At 26.9% G+C, this 23,623-nt stretch overlaps 3 protein-coding genes across 3 annotated transcripts; 1 reads left to right on the top strand and 2 right to left on the bottom strand.

Moving 5' to 3' along the window:
* Positions 1-17,465: 17,465 nt before the first annotated feature.
* On the bottom strand, positions 17,466-19,368 carry ASPACDRAFT_81836 (uncharacterized protein). Its single transcript, XM_020205964.1, has 2 exons — positions 18,943-19,368; positions 17,466-18,886 (listed from the first exon to the last, which is right to left on the bottom strand). The coding sequence occupies exons 1-2, from the start codon at positions 19,154-19,156 to the stop codon at positions 17,874-17,876; spliced, it is 1,227 nt and encodes a 408-aa protein (XP_020052134.1). The 5' UTR covers positions 19,157-19,368; the 3' UTR covers positions 17,466-17,873.
* A 1,257-nt stretch (positions 19,369-20,625) lies between these two features.
* On the top strand, positions 20,626-22,727 carry ASPACDRAFT_81835 (uncharacterized protein). Its single transcript, XM_020205963.1, has 4 exons — positions 20,626-20,927; positions 20,989-21,064; positions 21,119-21,429; positions 21,498-22,727. Exons 1-4 carry the CDS (start codon positions 20,742-20,744, stop codon positions 22,599-22,601), a joined length of 1,677 nt encoding a protein of 558 aa, XP_020052133.1. The 5' UTR covers positions 20,626-20,741; the 3' UTR covers positions 22,602-22,727.
* Positions 22,728-23,048: 321 nt separating this feature from the next.
* Positions 23,049-23,623, bottom strand: ASPACDRAFT_1860016 (uncharacterized protein; the record flags this gene model as incomplete). Its single annotated transcript, XM_020197721.1, has 2 exons — positions 23,179-23,623; positions 23,049-23,117 (listed from the first exon to the last, which is right to left on the bottom strand). Exons 1-2 carry the CDS (start codon positions 23,512-23,514, stop codon positions 23,049-23,051), a joined length of 405 nt encoding a protein of 134 aa, XP_020052132.1. The 5' UTR covers positions 23,515-23,623.

Here is a 23,623-nt window from a genome sequence, read left to right as displayed (position 1 = left end):
CTTTATCGGATTAAGTAAAGCTTTTTTTAATTAGTTCGAAGAATTAAAAAATTTTCTTTTTTTTATATTTACTTCTTCTTTTCCTCTTTTCTTTTTTTTTTTTTTTTTTTTTTTTAAAATTCCGTACGAATCAGAATTAAAAAAGAAAATATTAATATTAGTTCTTCTTTATTTTTAATTTTTATTTATACAGCAGCTAGTTAGAGTTTAACTGGAACTATAACTATTATTTTATAATTATTTTTATATTATTAAATATTAAAGCTGGCTTTCAGATTAATTCTATATAATCTTTTTATTTAATAAAATACTATAATTAGCTCTTCCGGCTTCTTATTATATATTACTTATTAAGAATTTCTTTAATTTTATATTCTTTTTTATTATTAATTATTATAAATAGTAGTTGTAAATCTTTTTAATTTTATAACAGTAATATATTATTAGCTGTCGGACGAAGTAGATTAATATAAAATATAAAATAAATATTTTTTAATATATTAAATTATATAATATATAATTTTATTTTTTTTAAAATAGTATATTTTATATTTATTAATTTAGCTTCTTACTGGGGCGATTTGTACAGATATTTTATAAATTTAATTATATTTAATTATTTTTTTAATATAATAAAACAGCTTGTCGGGATTGATTAGTCTATCTTTCAGTATTTTATTATATATAAATTATAATATTTTAAATCTAGTTTAAAGTATTATATATCTTCTATATAATTATATTTTTTTATTAAATAAAATTAAAAATAGTAATTTCCGGATCTGTATTTCAGACTATTTTCTAACTATTTAGATTTAATTTATAATTATAGTTTAAAAAAACAGTAAGAATCCTATAGCTGTATTCGTACGGCTGTTAATTATTAATTTTATTAAAAATAATAAATTAATTTAATTTTTTTAATTATAATTTATATAAGTTTTTAAATATACTTTAACAGTACTATTTATATATTCAGTTGCTTTATTTATTTAAAAATAATAGACTATAGATAATCTTCTAGTAATTTTCAGTAAATTATATATTTTTTTATATATAATTTATAAACTAAATACTCCGATCCGAAACTATAATTTTTAAAAAATTGTATTATTTAAAAATTATTTTAATTAAAGCTTTAGCTATAGCTTCAGTAGTAATCTTTTTTATTATATAAAATATTATCTTTTTTATTAATTTATTTATAATTATAAAAAGATTCGTACGCGACTTACTTTTAAATAAATTAATAATAAAATTTATTATTAGCTTTTATTAAAATTAATCTAATATTAACAGCAGTTTTAATAATTTATATTTTAATTTTTTTTATAATTTTATACAACTGCAGATATTATAGTTTCGGATATATTTTTTTATATTTTAAAATATATTAAACTAAAAGTATATTCTATTAAAAAAAAGATAAGTTTATTCTCGGCCGGAATATTTTATAATAAGAGAATTATAATTATTTTAGATAAGATCTGTACGAAGTAGTTTATAATTAAAAATCTATTATCTTTTTTTAAAATATATTTAAACTTCTTTTATTAAATATTCGCTTAAAAAGATTTTTAATTTTAATTAAAATAGAAATTTTTATATTTTTTTTATATAAGCTTTATTAGATTTTAATAGTTTATATCTACTATTAAAGCGCAGATCTAATTTTTTTAAATTTATTTTTTAGCTTTTATAATTTTATATTAGTCTGCTGTATTTATTCTAAAAAATCTTCGTCCGGTTCTATTTTATATTTTTATAATTATATTAAAGCTACTATAAATAAACTAGTTTTAAACTTTAAATCTTTTTTTAATATTTTATTAAAAATCTGAATTATATAAAATAATATTTTAAAATCTTATTTATCGGATATATTTTATTTCTATTATAAAAAAGCATCTGCTCGTTCGTTTTCTATTTCTTTTTAATAAATTAATTTAAAATTAATTCTGCTTAAAATTAAACTCTATTATATATATCTTTCTGTAAATTTATATAATTTAAAAAAATATTTTAGATTTTTATAGTTAATTATTATTATTAATTCTAATATTAAATATAATTCAGTATTCTATACTTTTAGATATTATATAACTACTAGCAGTTTTTTATTATAGATTTTATAATTATATTCAGCTGGAGTGTTTTATTTAAAAAAATAGATATAAAAATACAGCTTTCTATTTTTATTTATTTAAAAGAGTATTTTTTTATATTATAATCTAAGAAGTCTGTTTCTACTATTATTATATATTTAAAATTAAAAAATAAAAAATCGGTTCGTTTATAAATTTCTTTTTTAATATCCGAAAGCTGATTTTATACTTTTAGATTTATTAAAAAAACTAATTTTTCTTTATCAGATTTATAAGTAGTTGTACGGTGGTTAAAAATTCAAAAATAAATTTATAATAAAAATTTATAAATTTTAAAAAGCTTTAAACAGCTTTTATTAATTTAAAACTCTTCTATAAAATAATTACTTTAATCTTTTTAAAATTTATTTTAACATTTTGTCCTGCGCGTACGATAAATTTAAGATACAAAATTTTCTTTCTTTTGAACTTATATTTTTTAATATTTAAAAACAGACCGGCTTTCTTTAATTTTTATAATATTTTTTATATATATTTACGGTGCTTTTTAACATTTCTATCTGTATAGATTAATATATTATTAATATAAACCGAACAGAATTTATTAAAATATTTTAAGAAGAATTCTGAATACCTTCACTTCCACTTTAATAAAACCTTACTTTTCACTCAAACTTTATATGGGATTCCATACAAAATTTAAGTAAGGGGTAAAGTGAAAGTAAAAGTAAAGTAAAAGATAGATAAAATTAATTTCTTGAATAAGTAACTGATTCAATTGATTGAATGAATTTAAACTGAAACTGAACTGAAACTGCTTGCTCTACTAACTAAAAGAATAATAGGAATTGACCTCTTATTTATAGCTGAATAGCCATGTTGATTTTCCGAGGCTTTCCGCGATCATATGAAAAACACATGAAAGTAAATCAATAAATAAATTCCTATTGAACAGGAACAATAGGATGAATAGAAGAAGATTGTTCCAGGCCGTTTTCCCCACTGAGGGGTCACCGGAACTCGGAAATCCACTCCGCGAACTGGCTAACCTGAGGCAGCGAACTGGGGAGCCTGAGGTTGCGAACTGGCGAGCCTGAGGCTACCAACTGGCTATATAGTTGACAGAAATATCTTATATTTTATAACTGGTAATAGAGGTATAATTAATAACTTCAAACTGTAGTAAGAATTTCTAAGATTTTAAAAAAAATATTATTATATAAATCTAATACTGATTAGATTATATACTGTATAACTATTAATATTTATATAGATTTTTCTAATATTAAATATTTATATTAGTATTAATATCTTATCAGCTGTTTCTATTTTATAATATAGAACTGAAATAGAAGAGTTGATTTTAGTCTATTTTATTTTTCTATATTATTTTTTTAATTTATAGTTCTTAAATTTAAACTAATCTTTTTTTTAAGAATATCGGTTGGCGAGATACTCAGTATTATTATATAAAAAATATTATAAAACTTTTCTAATTAGATTAGAATAATCAGTTTTAGAATTAAAAGATTAAATATTCTTATAGAATTGTAATTATTTTTATAATATATTGGATCTGTCAGGTTTCCGTTTATATTTTTATTATTGTATATATAGATTCTAATAATAAATAATAAAAAATATTATTTTATCTTACTCTTCTGGCAGTTGGTATATATATTTTTTAATATAACAACTAAAATCGGAAAACAGCTTTATAAAAAAGATATAACTATATTTTTTATCGGTAGCTTTAAGAAAGTATTATTTTAAAATATTAAAATAAATATAAAACTTACGGAGATTTTAATTGCTTTATTATTAAACTCTTTCTAACTGATTTATTATATCAGATTTAAAAATAATGTATTTTAGATAAAAGAAAGTATTTATTTAAAAAAAGTAGACTATAAATAACTAATATTTTTTTTAATTTAATAGTAATTTTTTAAAATAATAATATTATCTTTACCGACAGGTCGTATTTATATAGCTTACAGTTTTAAAAATTTTACAGTAATTATTATAAAATTTAGATAGTATTTTTTAAAAATTATAATTTAAATTATAAAACCACTCCTGGCGTTTTTATATATTAAAAAAAAGTTTAAATTGCGGAATATCTTTAATCTTAATATTTATTTTAAATTTATTTAAAAAAAAAGAAGTTTTCTGTTGCCGAGTCAGTATTAATTTAATATTATTATATTAGATTTATTATTATAGTTCGGTAATTTATCTTTACAACTGCTGATAATCTTATAGCTAATTAATAATATTTTTAATTATAATAAGATCTTCTACTAAAAAAATCTGATAATAAAAATAATAAATTATCAGCAGTCGGAGAGGTTTCTGATTCTGAACTATTATTTAAATATAAAAATTACGGAGATATACTGTATTCTATAAATAATTAAAAAAGAAGAATTAAAATTATAAAAAAAAGATTAGTTAGATATAGAATAATAGTAGTTTATTAATTTTAAGACTAATTCTTACTATCTGAAGATCTAGTAAGATTCTAAAAATTAAATATTAAGAAAGATCTGAGTTATTAATATTATAACTGTTATACTGAGGATGCGTAGGTATACTGTTGGCAATCCGCTATAGGTATAGGGGTTATCTATGACAAATTTAAAGATTTATTTTTTTTATAAATTATTTTTAAAATAATTAATTAGATATACTACTAATAATAGATTTTACCGCCGCTTGTTTATTATATATTTTTTAAAAAATTTTTTTTTAAGCTGAATACGGCTACCAACTATAATTTTTATTTAACTAAATAAAATTATTAAAAAGAAAGTCGGAAATTAAAACTACTAAAATTATCTGTTAAACTGCTTTCTAACTATAAAAAATATAGAATTTTATAAAAAAAATATTATTTAAATATGAAAATAGTAAGTACTCAGCGCTAACTGATACCGAAAAAATATAATACTTAAAAAAAAGAAAAAATATTTATAAATTATATAAATTAAAATTAGAATCAGCCCTCGAAAAAGTTAGTAGATAAGTAATATAAATTTTATAAGATTTTAAATAAAATTAAAAATATATATTATTTAGATTTTTTATTTTCTATTTATATTTATTCAGTCTTCTATTCTAAAAAATTATACCGAACAGCTGTATTAAAATTTATATCAGAACAGATCTTAAATTAAACAATTCTAATTATAATTTAAAAAAAACTAAATATAAAGTTAATAAAATCTTAGTATTTTAAATTTATTAAAAATATTTATTTTATTAAATCGTCTGGAAGAACTATAATACTACAGATAATATTTAATATTTAATAAAAAATTTCTGCAATACAGCTATTTTTTTTAAAGATTTTTATAATATATATCTTAAATATTCAGAACCTCCGAAATATCTTTAAATCTGACTGATTATAAAAAAGACCGACAAACTACTAACAAATTATTTAAATAATAATTTTTTATTAGAAATTCTTATCGAAACGGTTAAATATTTAAGAAGAAGATTAAAGAAATATCTATTACCTGCGGGCAGTTAAGATTAAAAAAAATTATATAAAAATAATATTTAAAAGATTTTACTAATCTGTTTATATAAATAATATATAGGCCGACGCTTCTCCGTACTTTTCTTCTCTTCTCCTCTTTTTTTTATACTTGAAATTCTTATATCTTAGCACCAAATGGATTGATTTTGATCATTTAAACAGCTTCCACAAATATATTATTTATTTCTAGACAAAAAACTGACGTTTTACTAATTTATTAATATATTCTAAACTATTCTTTTTTTTATTTTTTTAATTTAATTCAATCTATTCGCATTAAAACCGACGTCTGTAATAAATAAATGGCAGGTATTTTAATCTAATCTAAATTAATAGAATAATATTTTATAGTCGCTGTTTAGTTAAGAAAGTTTTTAAATACAGAACTTAACTAAAATACTTTAGATTAAAAATTTTTTATTATTATTTACTTTTTTAAAAACTAGTACTAATATTTCGATAGGGCTTAATATTCTATTAAGATTCTATTAGATTATATAAATTTTCGATTATTTATAAACTAATTTTAGCTTAATAAATGTTAAATATATTAGTATATGATTTTGGCTTCTTTTAATTTTATAATTAAATATAGATTAGATAAGAATAATCTTACTAATATTCTATTTAAACTATTCAAACTAATAAAAAAATTTATATAATAAAAATATTATACGGATGTTTTATAATCGGTTAGTATTTATTTTAGCAGTATTTAAAATTTTAGCAGTATTTAAGATTAGAAAATCCTAATTTAAATATAGTAAAATCTTTTTATAAAAGAAATCTGAATTTAATATTTATATAGTATTAAATAGATTTATAAATACTGCTGGTACGGAATCAGCTAACTGGATTATAATTTATATAATAAATTATAAATAATCTATTAATATTACAGCTATAAAAAAAGTAAGTAAAGACGAAAAGATTTATAAATCTGATTATAATAATAATCTAAAAAATTTGATTAAAAGTCTTTAGAATTAAGATTCTAAATTCTAAAAAAAGAAAAATAAGCTATTCAAATATTAAAAAATTATAATAAATAAATTATTATATTTTTAAAATAGATTTTATATATCAGAAACAGAAGGTCTATATTAAAAGTTACTATAATAATACTATAACAATCTGTTAGCAGATTATTTTAGATAAAATAAAATTAAATAATTTCTTTACAGAAAATTCTACTGAATTAATTTTTGGAAAATTCTACTGAATTAATTTTTGGAAAATTCTACTGAATTAATTTTTAAAATAATATAGAAAACTATATAATAATATATTCTATCTGCTAATATTAAACTGCTTTTAAATATTAACTATATAGAAAACTTAAAAGTCTACTAATCTTCTTAAGATTATAGACTGAAATTACTATAGATTTTATTATAAAACTATTCGAATTATATTATTAGAATTATGAAATGAATTTAATATTAGTTATTATAAACTATTTTATAAAAATAAACCGTTTTATATTAATATTATATATAATTCGAGCAGAAGAATTAGCCGAACTGTTTTATTAGAAAATTAAATTAAAATATAAGCTTTTAGTAATATTATTATAAATAAAAACTTTCTGTTTACTAGTTAATTTTAATCCGATTTGTATTATTAGATTAAAATTAAGAAATAATTACTAACTGTATTTTATTTACAAACTGATAATTAAATAGAAAGAACTAATTAAATCTTCGAATATTATTTATAGTACTTTATAACCGAATATTAAGACTACTAAATAAATTTTTTAAATAAAATAGAATTTATATATAATAGTTATTTAAATATCTTTATAAAGATGATTTTTTTTTAAAATTCTAATAGATTACTCGTCTGAGTTTTAGATTTAGAATTAAAAATAATTCTGTAAAAGTAGAAGTGCTGTTAATATTAGAAAAATTAAAAAAGCTAAATATTTAATAAAAAAACTAAAAAAATTAATAAAAAGTAAATAAAAATTAATTAATCTACTATAATAGCCGTCGCGGCAGTTTATCTTTTAAATAGAATAATAAAATAATCTATATTTTTAAATAAAAAAATCTGATTAAGCTATCTACTGTAAATATTAAGTTTAAAAAAATTTCTCGAAAATTTATTTTAAAATTTCTAGAATTATTTAGAATTTTAAAAGCTGTAAAAAAATAAGTATTTTATTTATATCTTTCTAATAAATATATTCGGTTATATAATATTTTTTAGAATTTATTTTATTAAAATTTTAAAAAGTTAGAAGAAACGTCTTGTAAAGGGAAAAGGTCAGTTAGGTATAGAATAGTAGCAGTCTATTCATTTCAAGACTAATTCTTACTATCCTAAAGATTTAGTAAGATTCTAAAAATTAAATACTGAGAAAAGTCTAAGTTATTAATATTATAACTGTTATACTAAAAATATATAAATATATTATTAGTAATCTGCTATAGTTATAGGAATTATTTATAATAATTAGATTTTTTTTTATATACAGCTGTTTTTAATAGTATAATAATAGTATAATATTACTGTTTCGACAGATAAGCTATTCTATTTAGATATATATAATAATAGTAGACAGAATTCAGCTGGGGCTAATTTCAGTTAGATATAATTATTATAATTTAATATTATTTTATTTTAAAAATATTATTATTTTTTAATAATAATATTAATAATATAAATATATTTTTATATATCTGTTTTAATATTCTTAATATTATTATTATTATTTATTTTATATTAAAAAGCTTATATTTTTTTACTGTTTCTATCTCTATTCGTTCGTTTTATAATATATATATAGTATTTATATTCTATATTTTTTTAGTATTACTAAAATGCTAACAGATTGCTGCAGCTTTATTAATAAATTAAAATATTTATACTATTAATTTTTTATTTTCTAACTAATTAGTTCTTTTCTTTTTATATTATATAATATTTAAAATATTTATATATTTTAATTAAGAACTTTAATAAGACTGCCGGTAAGAATTTCACACTCTGCTGTATTTTTAATATTATATTATTTATAAAATATTAATAATATATAATAAAAAAGATTAATTATACTTCAGTAAGTTTTTTCTTTTTTTCAGTCTATATTATCTTCTATTTTTTTATATTATTTTAATATAAAAGCTAAATATTAATTAAATAGTAATAATTATATTAGAAAATACTACCAATCTGTCCGCAGTTTTAAAATAAACTAATTATTTTTAAATAAAAAAATAAAAAAATAAAAATTTTTTATTATATTATAAAATTATTCGTACTGCCGCAGCTCTTACCGGTAAATTTATTAATATAAAAAAAATCTATTATATTAAATATTATATTTCTACAGCTATAAAAAAAGCTATAATTATAAATTTTTTTATTAATATAATAATTATATATTAACAGTTCGATAGAAATATACAGCCGAATACTATAGATTTATAGCAGAATATTATAGTTTAATTATTTAAATTAAAAAAAATATTTAGTATTTTTATTTTTTATTTAGTAATATCAGATACTTACTGTAGTTAGTAGCAGTAATTATATTTTTAAATAAAATAATTTAAAAAATTATATATTTATATAAAAATAAACGGAAAGCGGAGAAGCTGTTTATTAAAAAATTAATAAAAGATTTTCCAGTAAAAGTAATTAAAAATTTATAGAATCGATATTATTTTACTAATATTAATAAATTATTTTAATACTTTTATATTATTATAACTTTATTTTTATTCTATTAAATATATATAATCTAAGTTTTTTTAATATTATTCTTTTTGTAGTTCATATGTGTAGATATAAATAAAATAAATATATAATATAATAAATTTGTATTTTTTTATTATAAATTACATATATATTATATATATTTTATAATTATTTTATTATTATTTTTATTATATATTAATCTTAATTTATATATTACAGAATAAGAAGCTGTAATCCGATTGTTGAATTTATAAATTTTCTACTGAATATTTATTAAATTTTTTATTAGTAATTATTAATTATATTTAAAAAACTATTTCTATTATTTTATTAGATAGAACTAGTTTTTTTAATAATATAGACTATTCAGTATCTGCTCTATCTTCTATTTTTTTATTATTATTTAAATCTAATATTAGTAAAATTTTAGAAATATCTTTTTTAACTTTTTAAAGTTCTAGTAGAGCAATATAGAAGACGTTATACAACCGAATATATTTATTAAAAAAATATAAGTAAAATATTTATTTTTCTACAGTTTTTAAAATTTTAAAAGACTTTATAAATTTTAGAACTAATTTTTAAAAGATTTTTTTAAATTTAATATTTGCAGTAGATAGCTTGACCAAATCTTTTTATTCAAAAATATAAATTATTTTATTATTTTATTTGAAAGATAGAATACCGCGACAATTATTATAGTAAATTAATTAATTTTTATTTATTTTTTATTAATTTTTTTTAATTTTTTTATAAAGTATTCAGCTTTTCTAATCTTTCTAATATTAATAGTACTTCTACTTTTATAGGATTGTTCTCAATCCGAAGTCTAAACTTAGAAGAATAATCTATTAAAACTTTAAAAAGAATTATTTTTATAAAGATATTCGGATAACTATTATATATAAATTCTGCTTTATTTAATAAATTTATCTAATAATTTTAATATTCAATTATAAAATAGTATAAATAATATTTAAAAATTTAATTAGCTTTTTTTATTTAGCCATCGGTTTACAGATAAAACGCGGTCGATAATTATTTCTTAATCTTAGTTTAATAATAAAAATCGAACTAAAATTAATTTATAAATATAGAGTCTTTATTTATAACTATATTATAAAAGACTTTATATTTTAGTTTAATTTTTTAATAAAATAATTCGGCCAGTTCTTCTATTTAAATTATATATAATACTACTATAAAACAGTTTATTTTTATAAAATAATCAATAATTATTAATATTAAATCTATCTAATAATTCTAATAGTATAGTTCGGGTAGTTCTATAATAAAATCTATAGTAATTTTAGTCTATAATTTTAATAGAATCGGTAGGCTTTTAAATTTTTTATATAGTTAATATCTAACTGGGATTTAGTATTAGTAAGTAGAGTATATTATTATATAGTTTTTTATATTATTTTAAAAAACTAATCTAATAGAATTTTCTGCAGAGGAGTTGTTTAATTCTATTTTATTTAAAATAACCTACTAACGGATTATTATAATATTATTATAGTAATTTTTAATACAGGCCTTCTGTTTCTAATATATAAAATCTATTTTTAAAATATAATAATCTATCTATTATAATTTTTTAATATTTAAATAGTTTGTTCTTCTTTTTCTAATATTCAGAATCTTAATTCTAATAAGTTTTAATTAAATTTTTTAAATTATTATTATAGTTAGATTTATAAATCTTTTCGGCTTTATTTATTTTTTTATAGCTGTAATACTAATAGATTATTTACAGTTTATTATATAAATTACAGTTTAATTAGCTGATTTTATACCAGCAGCATCTATAAGCCTGCTTAATATTATATAAATATTAGATTTAGATCTCTTTTATAAAAATATTTTATTATATTTAAATTAAGATTTTCTAATTTTAAATACTGCCGAGAGCTCAGATACTATTAAAATAAATATTAATTAATTATAAAATATTTATATAATATTTTTATTATATAAGCTTTTTACTGATTTAAATAATCTAAATAGAATATTAATAGAATTATTTTTATCTGATCTATATTTAATTATAAAGTTAAAAAAAGCTAAAATTATATATTAATATATTTAATATCTATTAAGCTGAGATTAATTTATAAATAATTAAAGATTTATATAATCTAATAAAATCTTAATAGAATATTAAGCCCTATCGAGATATTAATATTAATATTTAAAAAATAAATAATAATAAAAAGTTTTTAATTTAAAGTATTTTAGTTAAGTTCTACATTCGAAAACTTTTTTAATCAGATAGTAATTATAAAATATTATTTTATTAATTTAGATTAGATTAAAATACTTACCATTTCTTTATTACAGACGTCGGTTTTAATTTAAATAGATTAAATTAGATTAAAAAAATAAAAAAAAAGTAAGTTTAAAAGATATTAATAAGTCGGCGAAACACCAGTCTTTTATTTAAAAATAAATAATATATTTTAGATTTTTTACTATTTTAACTTTTCTTCAGAAGGTTTGTTAAGAATAGTACTAGTAAAGAAAAATTACAAATAAATTTATAATAAAAATTATAAAATCTTAAAAAGATTTAAATCTTATAATAAATATTAGATAACGGCCACAAAACGATAGTTTTAATTTGATTAGGATTTATTATAATATCTATAGAAGAAATAATATATCTAAAAAATTTAATTTATTACTAAAAAAAAATATTTAAATAATTTAATAATAGATTAGCTTATTATAGTCGTATTAGTATTTTTTTAATATATTCAGTATATTTATATCTTATTATTAAGAAGATAAGAATATTATCTAAATATACAATATAAATAATATTAAGAATATTATATAATATAAAATAAATATAGTTTTAGAAGAAAATAGATATATTAATTAAATCAAACAGTATGACTATATATTTAAAGTAACTATAATATATATAAAATATAGTTTTTTATTTGTTTTTTTTAATATAAATATAATAATAAATATTCTAAATATTAATTTTACTGAAATATTTGCATCCGGCTAAGTAGTTGAGAATTTCAGAAATTAAAAATAATAAATATTAATTTTTTACTATAATTTTATTAAGTTTATAGTAGTTTATATATAACCGCAAATTTCTATTTTTTTTAAATATAAAAAGAATAGGAGCTTCTGCAGAGCTTTTAGATAGATATATTCTTCTATTAATAATATTCTTATTAATATAATTTTTAAGTATTAAAAGTTCTTTTTTTAAAAAGAGATAAATAGGCTTAAATAAAAGTAATTCGCCTTTAAAAAGATTAATAATATGATTTTTATTATAATATTTAGAAAGAATTTTAGATTAATTAGAAGAGAAGATATCGGCAAATTCAACCAGTTCTAACAGAATAAAATTATTTTAATAATATTCTAATTTTTTATTATTATTTAAAAGTTATAATTTTTTTAAAACTTTAATAATTATATATATACAGGCGTAATTTCGGCAAGCCTTAGTAAATTTCCGAAGACTTAATTTTTAAATTTAATTAAATTTAAACTATTATTGCCTGTTTCAGAGAGATAAATAAATTTTATAATTAAATAAAATAGTTATAAAAAATAAAATTAAAATATTTTAAATAGTAGTAATATATAATCTGATAAAATACTGTCGTATTTTTCTTAAATTAATAATATTTAAAGAAATATTCTATACTTTATAGCTAATAATAGAAATATAATTAATAATTTTAAGCTGTAATAAAAATTTCAGTAATTTTAAAAAAAAATATTATTATATAAATTTAATACTGATTAGATTATATACTATACAGCTATTAATATCTGTATAGATTTTCTTAATATAAAATATTTATATTAATATTAATATCTTATCGGCTGTTTTTATTTTATAATATAAAATTAAAATAAAAGAATTAATTTCAGCTTATTCTATTTTTTTATATTAATTTTTTTAGTTTATAATTTTTAAATTCGAATAGTTCTTTTTTTTTTAAAAAATATCGGTTGGCAAGGTGCTCGGTACTATTATATAAAAAATATTATAATAATTTTTTAATTAGCTTAGAATAATCAGATTTAGAATAGAAAAATTAAATATTTTTATAGAATTATAACTGTTTCTGAAATATATTAAACCCGTCAGATCTCTATTTATATTTTATTTTTATATATATAGATTCTAATAATAAATAGTAGAAAATATTATTTTATTTTATTTTTCAAATAGTTGATATATATATTTTTTAATATAGCAGCTGAAATTAGAAAGTAATTTTATAAAAAAAAATATAGCTGCATTTCTTTTCAGTAGCTCTAAAAAAAATATTATTTTAAAATATTAAAATAGATATAGAATTTATAAAAAATTATTTTACTACCGAGCTCGCTCTAACTGGCTTATTATATTAGATTTAAAAATAATAGTATTTTAAATAAAAAAAATATCTATTTAGTAAAGACAGATTACAAATAATTAATATTTTTTTTATTTAAATAGTAATTTTTTAAAATAACAGTACCATTTCTGCCGGCAGATTGTATTTATATAACTTACAGTTTTAAAAATCTTATAATAATTATTATAAAATTTAAATAGTATTTTCTAAAAATTATAGTCTAAATTATAAAACTACTTCTAGTGTTTTTAAATATTAAAAATAAGTTCGAATTGCGGAATATTTTTAATCTTAATATTTATTTTAGATTTATTTAAAAAAGAAGAAGTTTTCTATTATTAAGTCGGTACTAATTTAATATTATTATATTAGATTTTCTATTATAATTCGGCAATTTATTTTTACAACTGTCGGTAATCTTATAGCCGATTAATAATATTTCTAACTACAGTAAGATCTTTTATTAAAGAATCTGATAATAAAAATAATAAATTATTAGTAGTAGAAGAAGTTTCTGATTTAGAACTACTATCAGAATATAAGAATTACAGTAATATACTATATTTTATAAATAATTAAAAAAAAGAATTAAAATTATAAAGGAAAAAAATCAGTTAGATATAGAATAGTAACAGTCTATTTATTTTAAGACTAATTTTTGCTATTCTGAAGATTTAATAAGATCCTAGAAGTTAAATACTAAAAAAGATCTGAATTATTAACGTTACGACTGTTATACTAAGAATATGTAGGTATACTGTTGGCAATCCGCCATAGTTATAGGGGTTATCTATAACACATCTCCGAAACTTTACTAATATCAGATTTAGATAATAACGAAAAATAGAAGATAAAACAGATACTAAATAATTTATATTATTAAAAAAACTAGTTTTATTTTATAAAATAGTAAAAATAGTTCTTTAAATATAATTAATAGCTACCGGTAGAAAATTTAGTAAATATTCAGTAAAAAATTTATAAATTTTATAATCAGATTGCAGCTTTCTATCCTATAAAATATAAATTAAGATTAATATATAGTAGAAATAATAATAAAATAATTATAAAATATATATAATATATATATAAACTATAACAGAAGAAATATAAATTATTATATTATATATTTATTTTATTTATATCTATATATATAAATTATAAAAAGAATAATATTAAAAAAAGCCCGGATTATATATATTCGACGGAGTAAAAACAGTATTATAATAATATAAAAAATATTAAAACAGTTTGTTAATAATAATAAAATAATACTAATTTTATAAATTTTTAATTATTTTTATTAAAAAATTTTTTATTAATTTTTTAATAAATAGCTTTTTCCGCTTTTCCGTCCGTTTCTATATAAATATATTATTTTTTTAAATTATTTTATTTAAAAAATATAGATACAGCTACTGATTACAGTAAGTAGTTAGTATTATTAAATAAAAAATAAAAATACTAAATATTTTTTTTAATTTAAATAATTAAATTATAGTATTTTATTATAAATTTATAATACTCTGCTATATATTTCTATTAGATTATTAATATATATTTATTATATTAATAATAAAACTTACAGTTATAATTTTTTTTATAATTACTAAAATATAATATTTAATATAGTAAATTTTTTTTATATTAATAAATTTATTAATAAAAGCAGCGGCGGTACGGGCGACTTTTTAGTATAATAAAAAATCTTATTTTTTTATTTTTTTAATTTAAAAATAGTTAATTTATTTTAAAATTACGGATAAATTAATAATATTATTTAATATTATTATTACTTTCTAGGCTATATTTAGCTCCTATATTAAAATAATATAAAAAATAAAAATAAAATAGATTTAAAAAAGAAAAAAACTTATTAAAATATAATTAATTTTTTCTATTATATATTATTAATATTTTATAAATAATATAATATTAAAAATACAGCAGAGTGTAAAGTTCTTACCGGTAATTTTATTAAAATTTTTAACTAAAATATATAAATATTTCAGATATTATATAATATAGAAAAAAAAGAACTAATCGGCCAGAAGATAAAAAGTTAACAGTATAAATATTTTAATTTATTAATAAAATTATAGTAATCTGTTAGCGTTTTAGCGATGTTAAAAAAATATAGAATATAAATACTATATATATATTATAAAATAAATAAACAGAAATAGAAACAGTAAAAAAAAATATAAACTTTTCGATATAAAATAAATAATACTAATAGTATTAAGATTATTAAAACAGATGTACGAAAGTATATTTATATTATTAATATTATTATTAAAAAATAATAATATTTTTAAAATAGAATAGTATCGAATTATAATAATTATATCTAACTAAAATCAGCCCCGGCCGAATTCTGTCTATTATTATTATATTTATTAAATAGATTAGTTTATTTATTAAAATAATAATATTATACTGCTATTATACTATTAAAAACAGCTGTATATAAAAAGAAGTCTAATTATTATAAATAACTTCTATAATTATAGCAGATTGCTAATAGTATATCTATATATTCTTAGTATAACAGTTATAATATTAATAACTCAGATCTTTTTTAATATTTAACTTTTAGAATCTTATTAGATCTTCGGAATAGTAAGGATTAGTCTTGAACTGAATAGACTGCTACTATTCTATACCTAACTGACCTACTTTCCTTTTACATAGTACTAGTTTAGTATATAGCGTGCGAGGCCTCAGGCACCAACTGGTATCTGAAGCTGAGCTCTATATCAGGGCCTTAGTCCTATAACATATATTATCTGTATAATAAGAATATATATATTACTAATTAATCTGCAGTCATTAGTCTATCTACTATATCTAATCTTTCTAATCAGAAGATATAAATAATTAAAGTAATAGTTATATTTTAATCTAACTATAACCGTACGGTTAAAGATTTTTTATATCTTAATCTAAACGTCAGATTATGGCCAGATTAAGATTAGGATATAACAGTCAGATTGATCCACTCTACTTACAATATTATTCTTATTATTTTAATTTATATTACAGCCGATATCTACAGGCTGCTGCTGACTATACAGTTTGTTTTTATAATCTAAATAAAATAAATAAAATTATTTAATAGTTTTAGATATATCTAATAATAGTTATTAGTATACAGCAGAACAGTGTCGATTCCCATCTGTATATCTTCTTTATATTTATATTTCAAACCCCGCCGGGCAGCGGCGAAATGTTGACAGTATATACAATAGAATAAATCTTCTATAATATAGGATTCCTTTCCGTACCGAAGGTGATTGAATGCTCAGCCAGCGACCTGGTGGCGCCGTACCAGGAGCAGACCGGGCAGCGGGTGTTGGACCTGCATAGCTTCTGATGGGGCAGGTTGATCTATAGACCCTTGTCAGACTGTGGATCTTGTCGGAGCTGCGACCGGCTTCAGTCCAGAATTGCTTTTTTGGGAGTCTTTTGGCCACGAACCCCACAGTTACATTATTGAAGCATGCAGCAAGGCATGTGTTGTTCGGTTCGTGGAATGGTGGGTGCGCGGACTCCTTTATGTCATCTTGCATCGGAGTGGCTGATCTAGATCCTAGATCTGCAGCTCAGTGCCTCGGTTACGCGGATTACGACCATCCTCCATCATCTGTCAGTTGAGGGCCTCTGGGGGGGTTTACGATGCAATCGACGACTAGAGACATCTTCCTTATTCTTCTTCTTCTCAACACCCGACAGGTATTTTTGTGCAATATGAAAGCTCACGTGGTGTATGTACGCTGATTGCGCTAGAGTGAAGCAACCAATCAGACCAGCAAGAGATGCCCTGGCATACATCCAGACAAAATACCATGCTGCAAACAGAAGCTGTCAGAGCATATAATTAGGCAGTTCGTGAAATGTTTGCGGCGAGAAAAGCCAGTCGAGCTTTTATTAGTGGGTGGGGACAAATTCCGCCAGCTGGCGTTTGTTAGCGCCCATCACCGGCCAGTCTGCCTTCTCACAACACAGCAACACAACAACATTATCGATCGAACTACTGCAGGTTTACAGGACACTAAATACTTTGTCCAGTATTATCTGACAGCAAAGAAGATCTCATTGCTTCTGCCAATGAAACACCACAAGAAATTAGGTCTCAGGCTGATCGACATCGACAATCCTCGCTAATCGCATGGTCGAGAGCAGATTTTCCGCCGCGTTGGAATGCGCATGAATTGCACCACCATGAAACAGCTTGGTAGCATCCTTACCCAGATGCTCCAGCAAATACTTCTCCCCACCTGGATGCTTCCCCACAAACTCCTTCACGTCGTAAACGACCCCATCCACCAGAAGCAAGCAAGAACCATTCTGGACACGTGCAGTATACTCCCCAAGGCTCCAAGTTGGCAGTTGCTCCACCGGCGTGCCCCAGGAAATCCCCTGCCGCTGAAGTTCCAGTTGCCGTTGGATCTGCTGGAACCGACCCTTTTGGATCTCATTCTCCGGGAATCGTTGCAAGTTCCAGGCGAGGTGAGCTTTCTCGCAAAGCCAAATGAACCACTTGGTCGGGTCATACTGGAACCACCGGATGGCGTTGCGGTAGTCGCCCGGAAACTCGTGGTGGAAGTTGTGGTAGCCCTCGCCCCAGGTGATGAGCGCCACGAACCAGCAGTTGCGCGGCGAGAGACGGTTGGCGAACGGCTGGTCGCCGACCCAGTGCGCCAGCGAGTTGACGCAGAAGGTGGCCTGCTGGATCAGGAACAGTCGGACGCAGCTGGCCCAGATGAATCCTCCGGCAAAGTCCCCGTACATGAGCCCGCAGAACAGGGTCGGGAAGATGTAAGCCGTCAGAAAGAGGAGGGTGAGATAGTGTTTCCGCTGCCACATGACGATCGGGTCACTGGAGAGGTCCTGGATGTCCACCCGGCCGGTTTGCTCCGGTCTCCGGCGCATCACCACCCACCCGTAATGCGAGTACCATAGCCCTCGGCGGGCGGAGTAGGGATCCCGATCGGTGTCGGTGTAGCGGTGGTGTGCGCGATGGTCCCGGCACCATGTCCGGATGGAGGTTTGCCCTGCACTGGCCCCGCCGATTGCGAAGATGAGTTGCAAGGGTCTCCCGGCGGAATAGGCCCGATGTGCCCACAGGCGATGATACCCTGTGATGTCAGTTCAGAAAGGGTCTCTGGCAAAAGAGGAATGGGTCTGAATCTACCTGCGGTGATACTAATCCCAGAGACCGTCAGGTAAACTGAGGAGAAGATGGCGGTGCCAGACTGCAGAGGTACCCAGAGACTGCCAATTATCAACGCCAGAATGGGTATGATGCCGGTGAACCAGAGACGAATCCAGTCGATTCGATCACGCCAGAGCCTCATGTCGCCTAACCCCCTACTCAAGGGGGAGGGACTTGAGTGGGAGAGCGCCATCTTGGTCTGTGAACCGTGAGAGGAATGAATGAGGAAAAAAAGAATTTGGCCTCAAAGAAAGCTTTTAAGAGGCACTGTACAGCAACAGCATAAATACAGTGCAGCCCTGTGATGGTATAGATCCAGAGATCCACTTATCTAGAATCTTGCACCAGTCATATACTTCCGATTGAAGAGTCTGCTACTGCCCAGGAGAGCTAGGTGGCGTTAAGCGCCACGGCTGAACATAAGTTATTGGGACGCCCGTCTGAATCAATGTTTTATACTAATCAGCCGGTGTGGAACTGACATGCGGCTGGGAAAAATCTCGCATCTGGTGCCTGTCAACAGAGGATAAGGAAACAGATCTGCAGTCGGCTTTTGTGTGGCGCTCGAACTATTGACAATTGATCGTCCACTGGTTTCATGATCCACCGGTCTAAACCGATGGAGCCTGGAAAATTACAGACTCGCGACACAAAGGATAAATTCTACAAGCACTTCACTTCGATATCAGTAAACGTAGCAAACCATATTTATTACCCCATCGAAGTCCTTGGGCTGCAGGTTCCAAGATTGACAACATACAAAGCCCCTCTCTGTTCAACCATCAACGCTGCCTTACCGCGTTGTCCTGGGCTACACCTCCCAAATAGCCCCACCTATCGCGCGAAGCTGAACTGTGGATCATTTGTCGCACTGACTCGCAGAGCAAAGGAAGACTGGAAGTGAAGCACTAACTTAGGGCCCGCATTCTTCAGCTCCAGCCGCACCCTAGTTTGTGTTTGGCTGGCTGCATTTACTTCATACGTTCATGCAGTGGCATGGAGTGGCAGCCGTGCCATTCACTAGCTTTCACGCCATACTCTATTCAGCACTAGCGTTATTGCAAAGTCTTCACCACACAAACAGCTGGAAAAACGAGATGGGTCAACTCAATATAACCACTTTGTCTATTCACACTTCACAGAAGTCGTTGCCCTCCTACCTACCTCCCTAGCCGGCTAGCTGACCCGCTGCTGAGATCGATTATATAGCACCTAAGTGATTAAGATCGAATTGAATAATGCTACGTAGAATGGCTATCTCACAGCTTCGCAGACACTATACTGCAATCAAAGTCGTGCCCCTTATATGGACCCTGTTGCACTGAGATTTTACTGAGAATCCTACCCCTGACTCGCCAGCTATCGTGCCAGCTACGCTCGTCCGCTCGCTTGGTGAAGGTGCAGATCAAAATCGGCAGAAATTACCGATACACGTCAAACCATAGGGGAATGTGCGTCGGACGCATGAGGTATCCGGCGAAGATCGACAAATGATCCACTCCGTCTATACGAGTCTCCGCAGATCTATGCCGTGTCTTCTTCCGAGATTACCGATCATCTCGATCGGCCATACAAGACAAACCATCCAGGTGTTATTAATGTGTGGTAACTAGATAGGGCGTAGGGAACTTTCGCATTGGAAATTGAACCTGCTTCGGCCTACAGGGCTTGACTAGCCTATCTTATCTCAGCTTGCTCCAGCCTCTATCGTCATAAAGGGTTTCCCAACGATGTCGACACACCCATGATCCTATTTCTTGTCCCGCGAAGTCAGCGAAATGAAGGCGTCAAACCCACCAGACAAGCACACGAGCGACAACATCGATGAACTCGTCAATGGGCAGGATGATGGAGGTGAAACCGAGTTTTCGATCTCGCGACAAGATGCTTTGATGCTTCTGGCGATGGCCAGCCTCAGCTTGATGGCCGCGCTGGATGGGACCTCGATTTCGGTTGCTTTGCCGGTAGGGTATCCAGTCTCTCTTCACTGCGAGTGTCATTGACCCTGACTGGCGCTGGATCCAGACAATATCACAGGATCTGGGCGGAACCGCGATCGAAGCATTCTGGACTGGAACCTCGTTCACATTGTGCTCTGCCGGTACGTCCAGAGTCCTTCCCACCTGCGAACCGTAACCAACCAACCCCACACCAGTCTTCCAGCCTGTATTCTCCTCGCTATCGGACCTGTTCGGCCGCAAACCGTTGGTGCTGGTCGCGATCGCCTGGTTCACGATCGGCGCCATTGTGGCCGGGGTCGCCCACAACTTCACGCACATGCTCGTCGGCCGGTCGCTGCAGGGGATCGGAGGCGGCGGGATCATCACCCTCACGGGCATCCTCATCGCCGACATCGTGCCTCTGAGTGCACGGGCCAAGTACTTTGGGATGCTGAGTGCGATCTGGAGTCTGGGGACCGTGGTCGGGCCGGTGATTGGGGGCTGCTTTGCGGAGAAAGTCACGTGGGTATGCAATGCATCCAGCCTTTTCTGTGGGTTCCTGCCTGTTCTTGATTAACCAAGACCGGTTTCTAGCGTTGGATCTTCTACATTAATTTCCCCTTCATTGGGATCGGAGCGATCCTGGTCGCGTGGTCTTCGAGCGCCCGGGCGGGAAAGCAGCCATTTGCGACCCAAGTGCGCCAGATCGACTTCCTCGGCATCGCCCTGTTCATTCCCAGCTCCGCGGCGTTCTTGATCCCGCTGACGTGGGGCGGTGTGCTGTACGCCTGGGACTCGTGGCACACGTTAGTGCCGTTGCTGATCGGGTGCGTCGGACTCTGCGTGTTCGCCGTTTACGAGTGGCGCGGGGCGCGACACCCGATGATTCCCCCGGCCATCTTCCAGAACCGCACGGCCCTGATCTCGTTCGCGGGCTACGCGGTCGTCGGGCTCCTGGTCTGGTGCTGTCTGTACTTCCTGCCGCTCTACTACGAGGCCGTCAAGTGCTTCCAGCCGATCCTGTCGGGCATCGCGCTGTTCCCTGAGACGTTCACCGTCGCGCCGAGCGGGGTCATCGTGGGCCTGCTCATCAGCCGCACGGGCCAGTACTACTGGGCTGTCTGTGTGGGGTGGTGTCTCTCGACGCTGGGCTTGGGTCTGCTGTGTTTGTTGGATGTCCACACGGGGACTGTCGCCTGGGTCTTCTTGAATCTCGTGCCCGGGGTTGGCATCGGTATGCTGCTACCCTCCGTCGCGCTGGCTGTGCAGGCGTCGGCGACGCCGGAGACCCTGGCGATCGCCGTGGCTACCTCCACCTCGTTCCGGGGGTTTGGGCAGAGTATCGGCGTGGCGATCGGCGGCGTCATCTTCCAGAACCGCATGAAGAGCAATCTCCTGCGCTACCCTGCGCTGCAGTCGCTGGCGGGTCAGTATAGTGGGGACGCGGCGGGCGCGGTGGAACTGATCAGGGGGATGCATGGCCCCGTCAAGGTGGAGCTGCAGCAGGCTTATGCTGACAGTTTGAGGATCGTCTGGGCGTTCTGCTGTGGGATTTCGGGGTTGATGTTGATCGTCAGCCCGTTTACACAGTCGTACGATTTGAATCGCGTGCTGGTGACGAAGCAGGGCCCTGGCGAAGAGGAGATATACGCGCGGGAGAATAAGACTCTTAATCATGGGGGTGGAGCAGCGGTTTAAGCCGTCGTGTTCTTGCCACTTGAATCCTGGGAGGTATATATGGCCTGTATGGATTCCTATTCAAGAAGGGTTATCCCATTGGAGGTTGAATGTGATTTAGGTGGGACTTCCTGCTATAATTTAATTAACTATTTAAATTACAGAGAAGAGTTTAATATTATTCATTTTATATATATAATAGTATTATATAAAAAAGAAATTAGATATTAAAAGTTTTACTATTTATATAAAATATATTTAATAATCGATAATCTAAATTTTAGTATAATCTAAAAAGTTTTAAAATTTTTATTATTAAATAAATCTAAAAAGTTGTTTTAATAGAATGCCTTTCAGCTGTAATTAAATTTTTAATTTTTTCTATTAAATTTTTTAAAAAAATTTAAAAAAACTTTTTAACTTCAGATCTGTTTAATTTAATATTAATCTACAATCTATTATAGAAAGCTAATTTTTTAACCAGTCGTCGGAGGCGGCGGTCATCCAGAAGGCTGGCCAGGTGCCGCACACTTGTGGCTGGTCATCTTTATCAGAAAGAGGATTGTCGTTAGGAGAGCTGGGAAGGAGGGAACCGTACCATATATGCGATATCCGCCACGATGAGAGTCCCTGGGCTGTAGGCTATCTTGCTGGTCAGCCGGACACTCTTGCTACCCTCATTGCCGACCTTGTTGGTGTTGTCCACCCCGTGATAGATGCTACCCCCGTTGCCGATGAAGCCGTTGCTCCAGGCTGAGGTTTCGTCGACATAGTGCACATGACCGTTGGTCGGATCGGCCCCGGTCCAGAAGGTGAATTTGCTGAAGAAGTCTTGGTAACTGTTGCCGGTGTAGTTGTCCTTGAGAGTATAAGCACGGGTGATTGCTGGCCAGACCAGGGCAGTTGCTGCCAGGAAGAAGGTTTTGGGTGCCATCGCGAAAGAAGTAGCTCATGCAAGCTCACCGGTGGCTGCGAGAAAAGTGAAGTCGCGCCCCAGGCGTACAATATATGCGATGCGACCGAGAACATCTTGCCTGACAGGC

The sequence above is a fragment of the Aspergillus aculeatus genome, assembly GCF_001890905.1.
Source record: "Aspergillus aculeatus ATCC 16872 unplaced genomic scaffold ASPACscaffold_19, whole genome shotgun sequence".
NCBI lineage: Eukaryota > Fungi > Ascomycota > Eurotiomycetes > Eurotiales > Aspergillaceae > Aspergillus > Aspergillus aculeatus.
The sequence above is the reverse complement of the archived record's forward strand: the minus strand, read 5'-3'. Positions and strand labels throughout refer to the sequence as shown.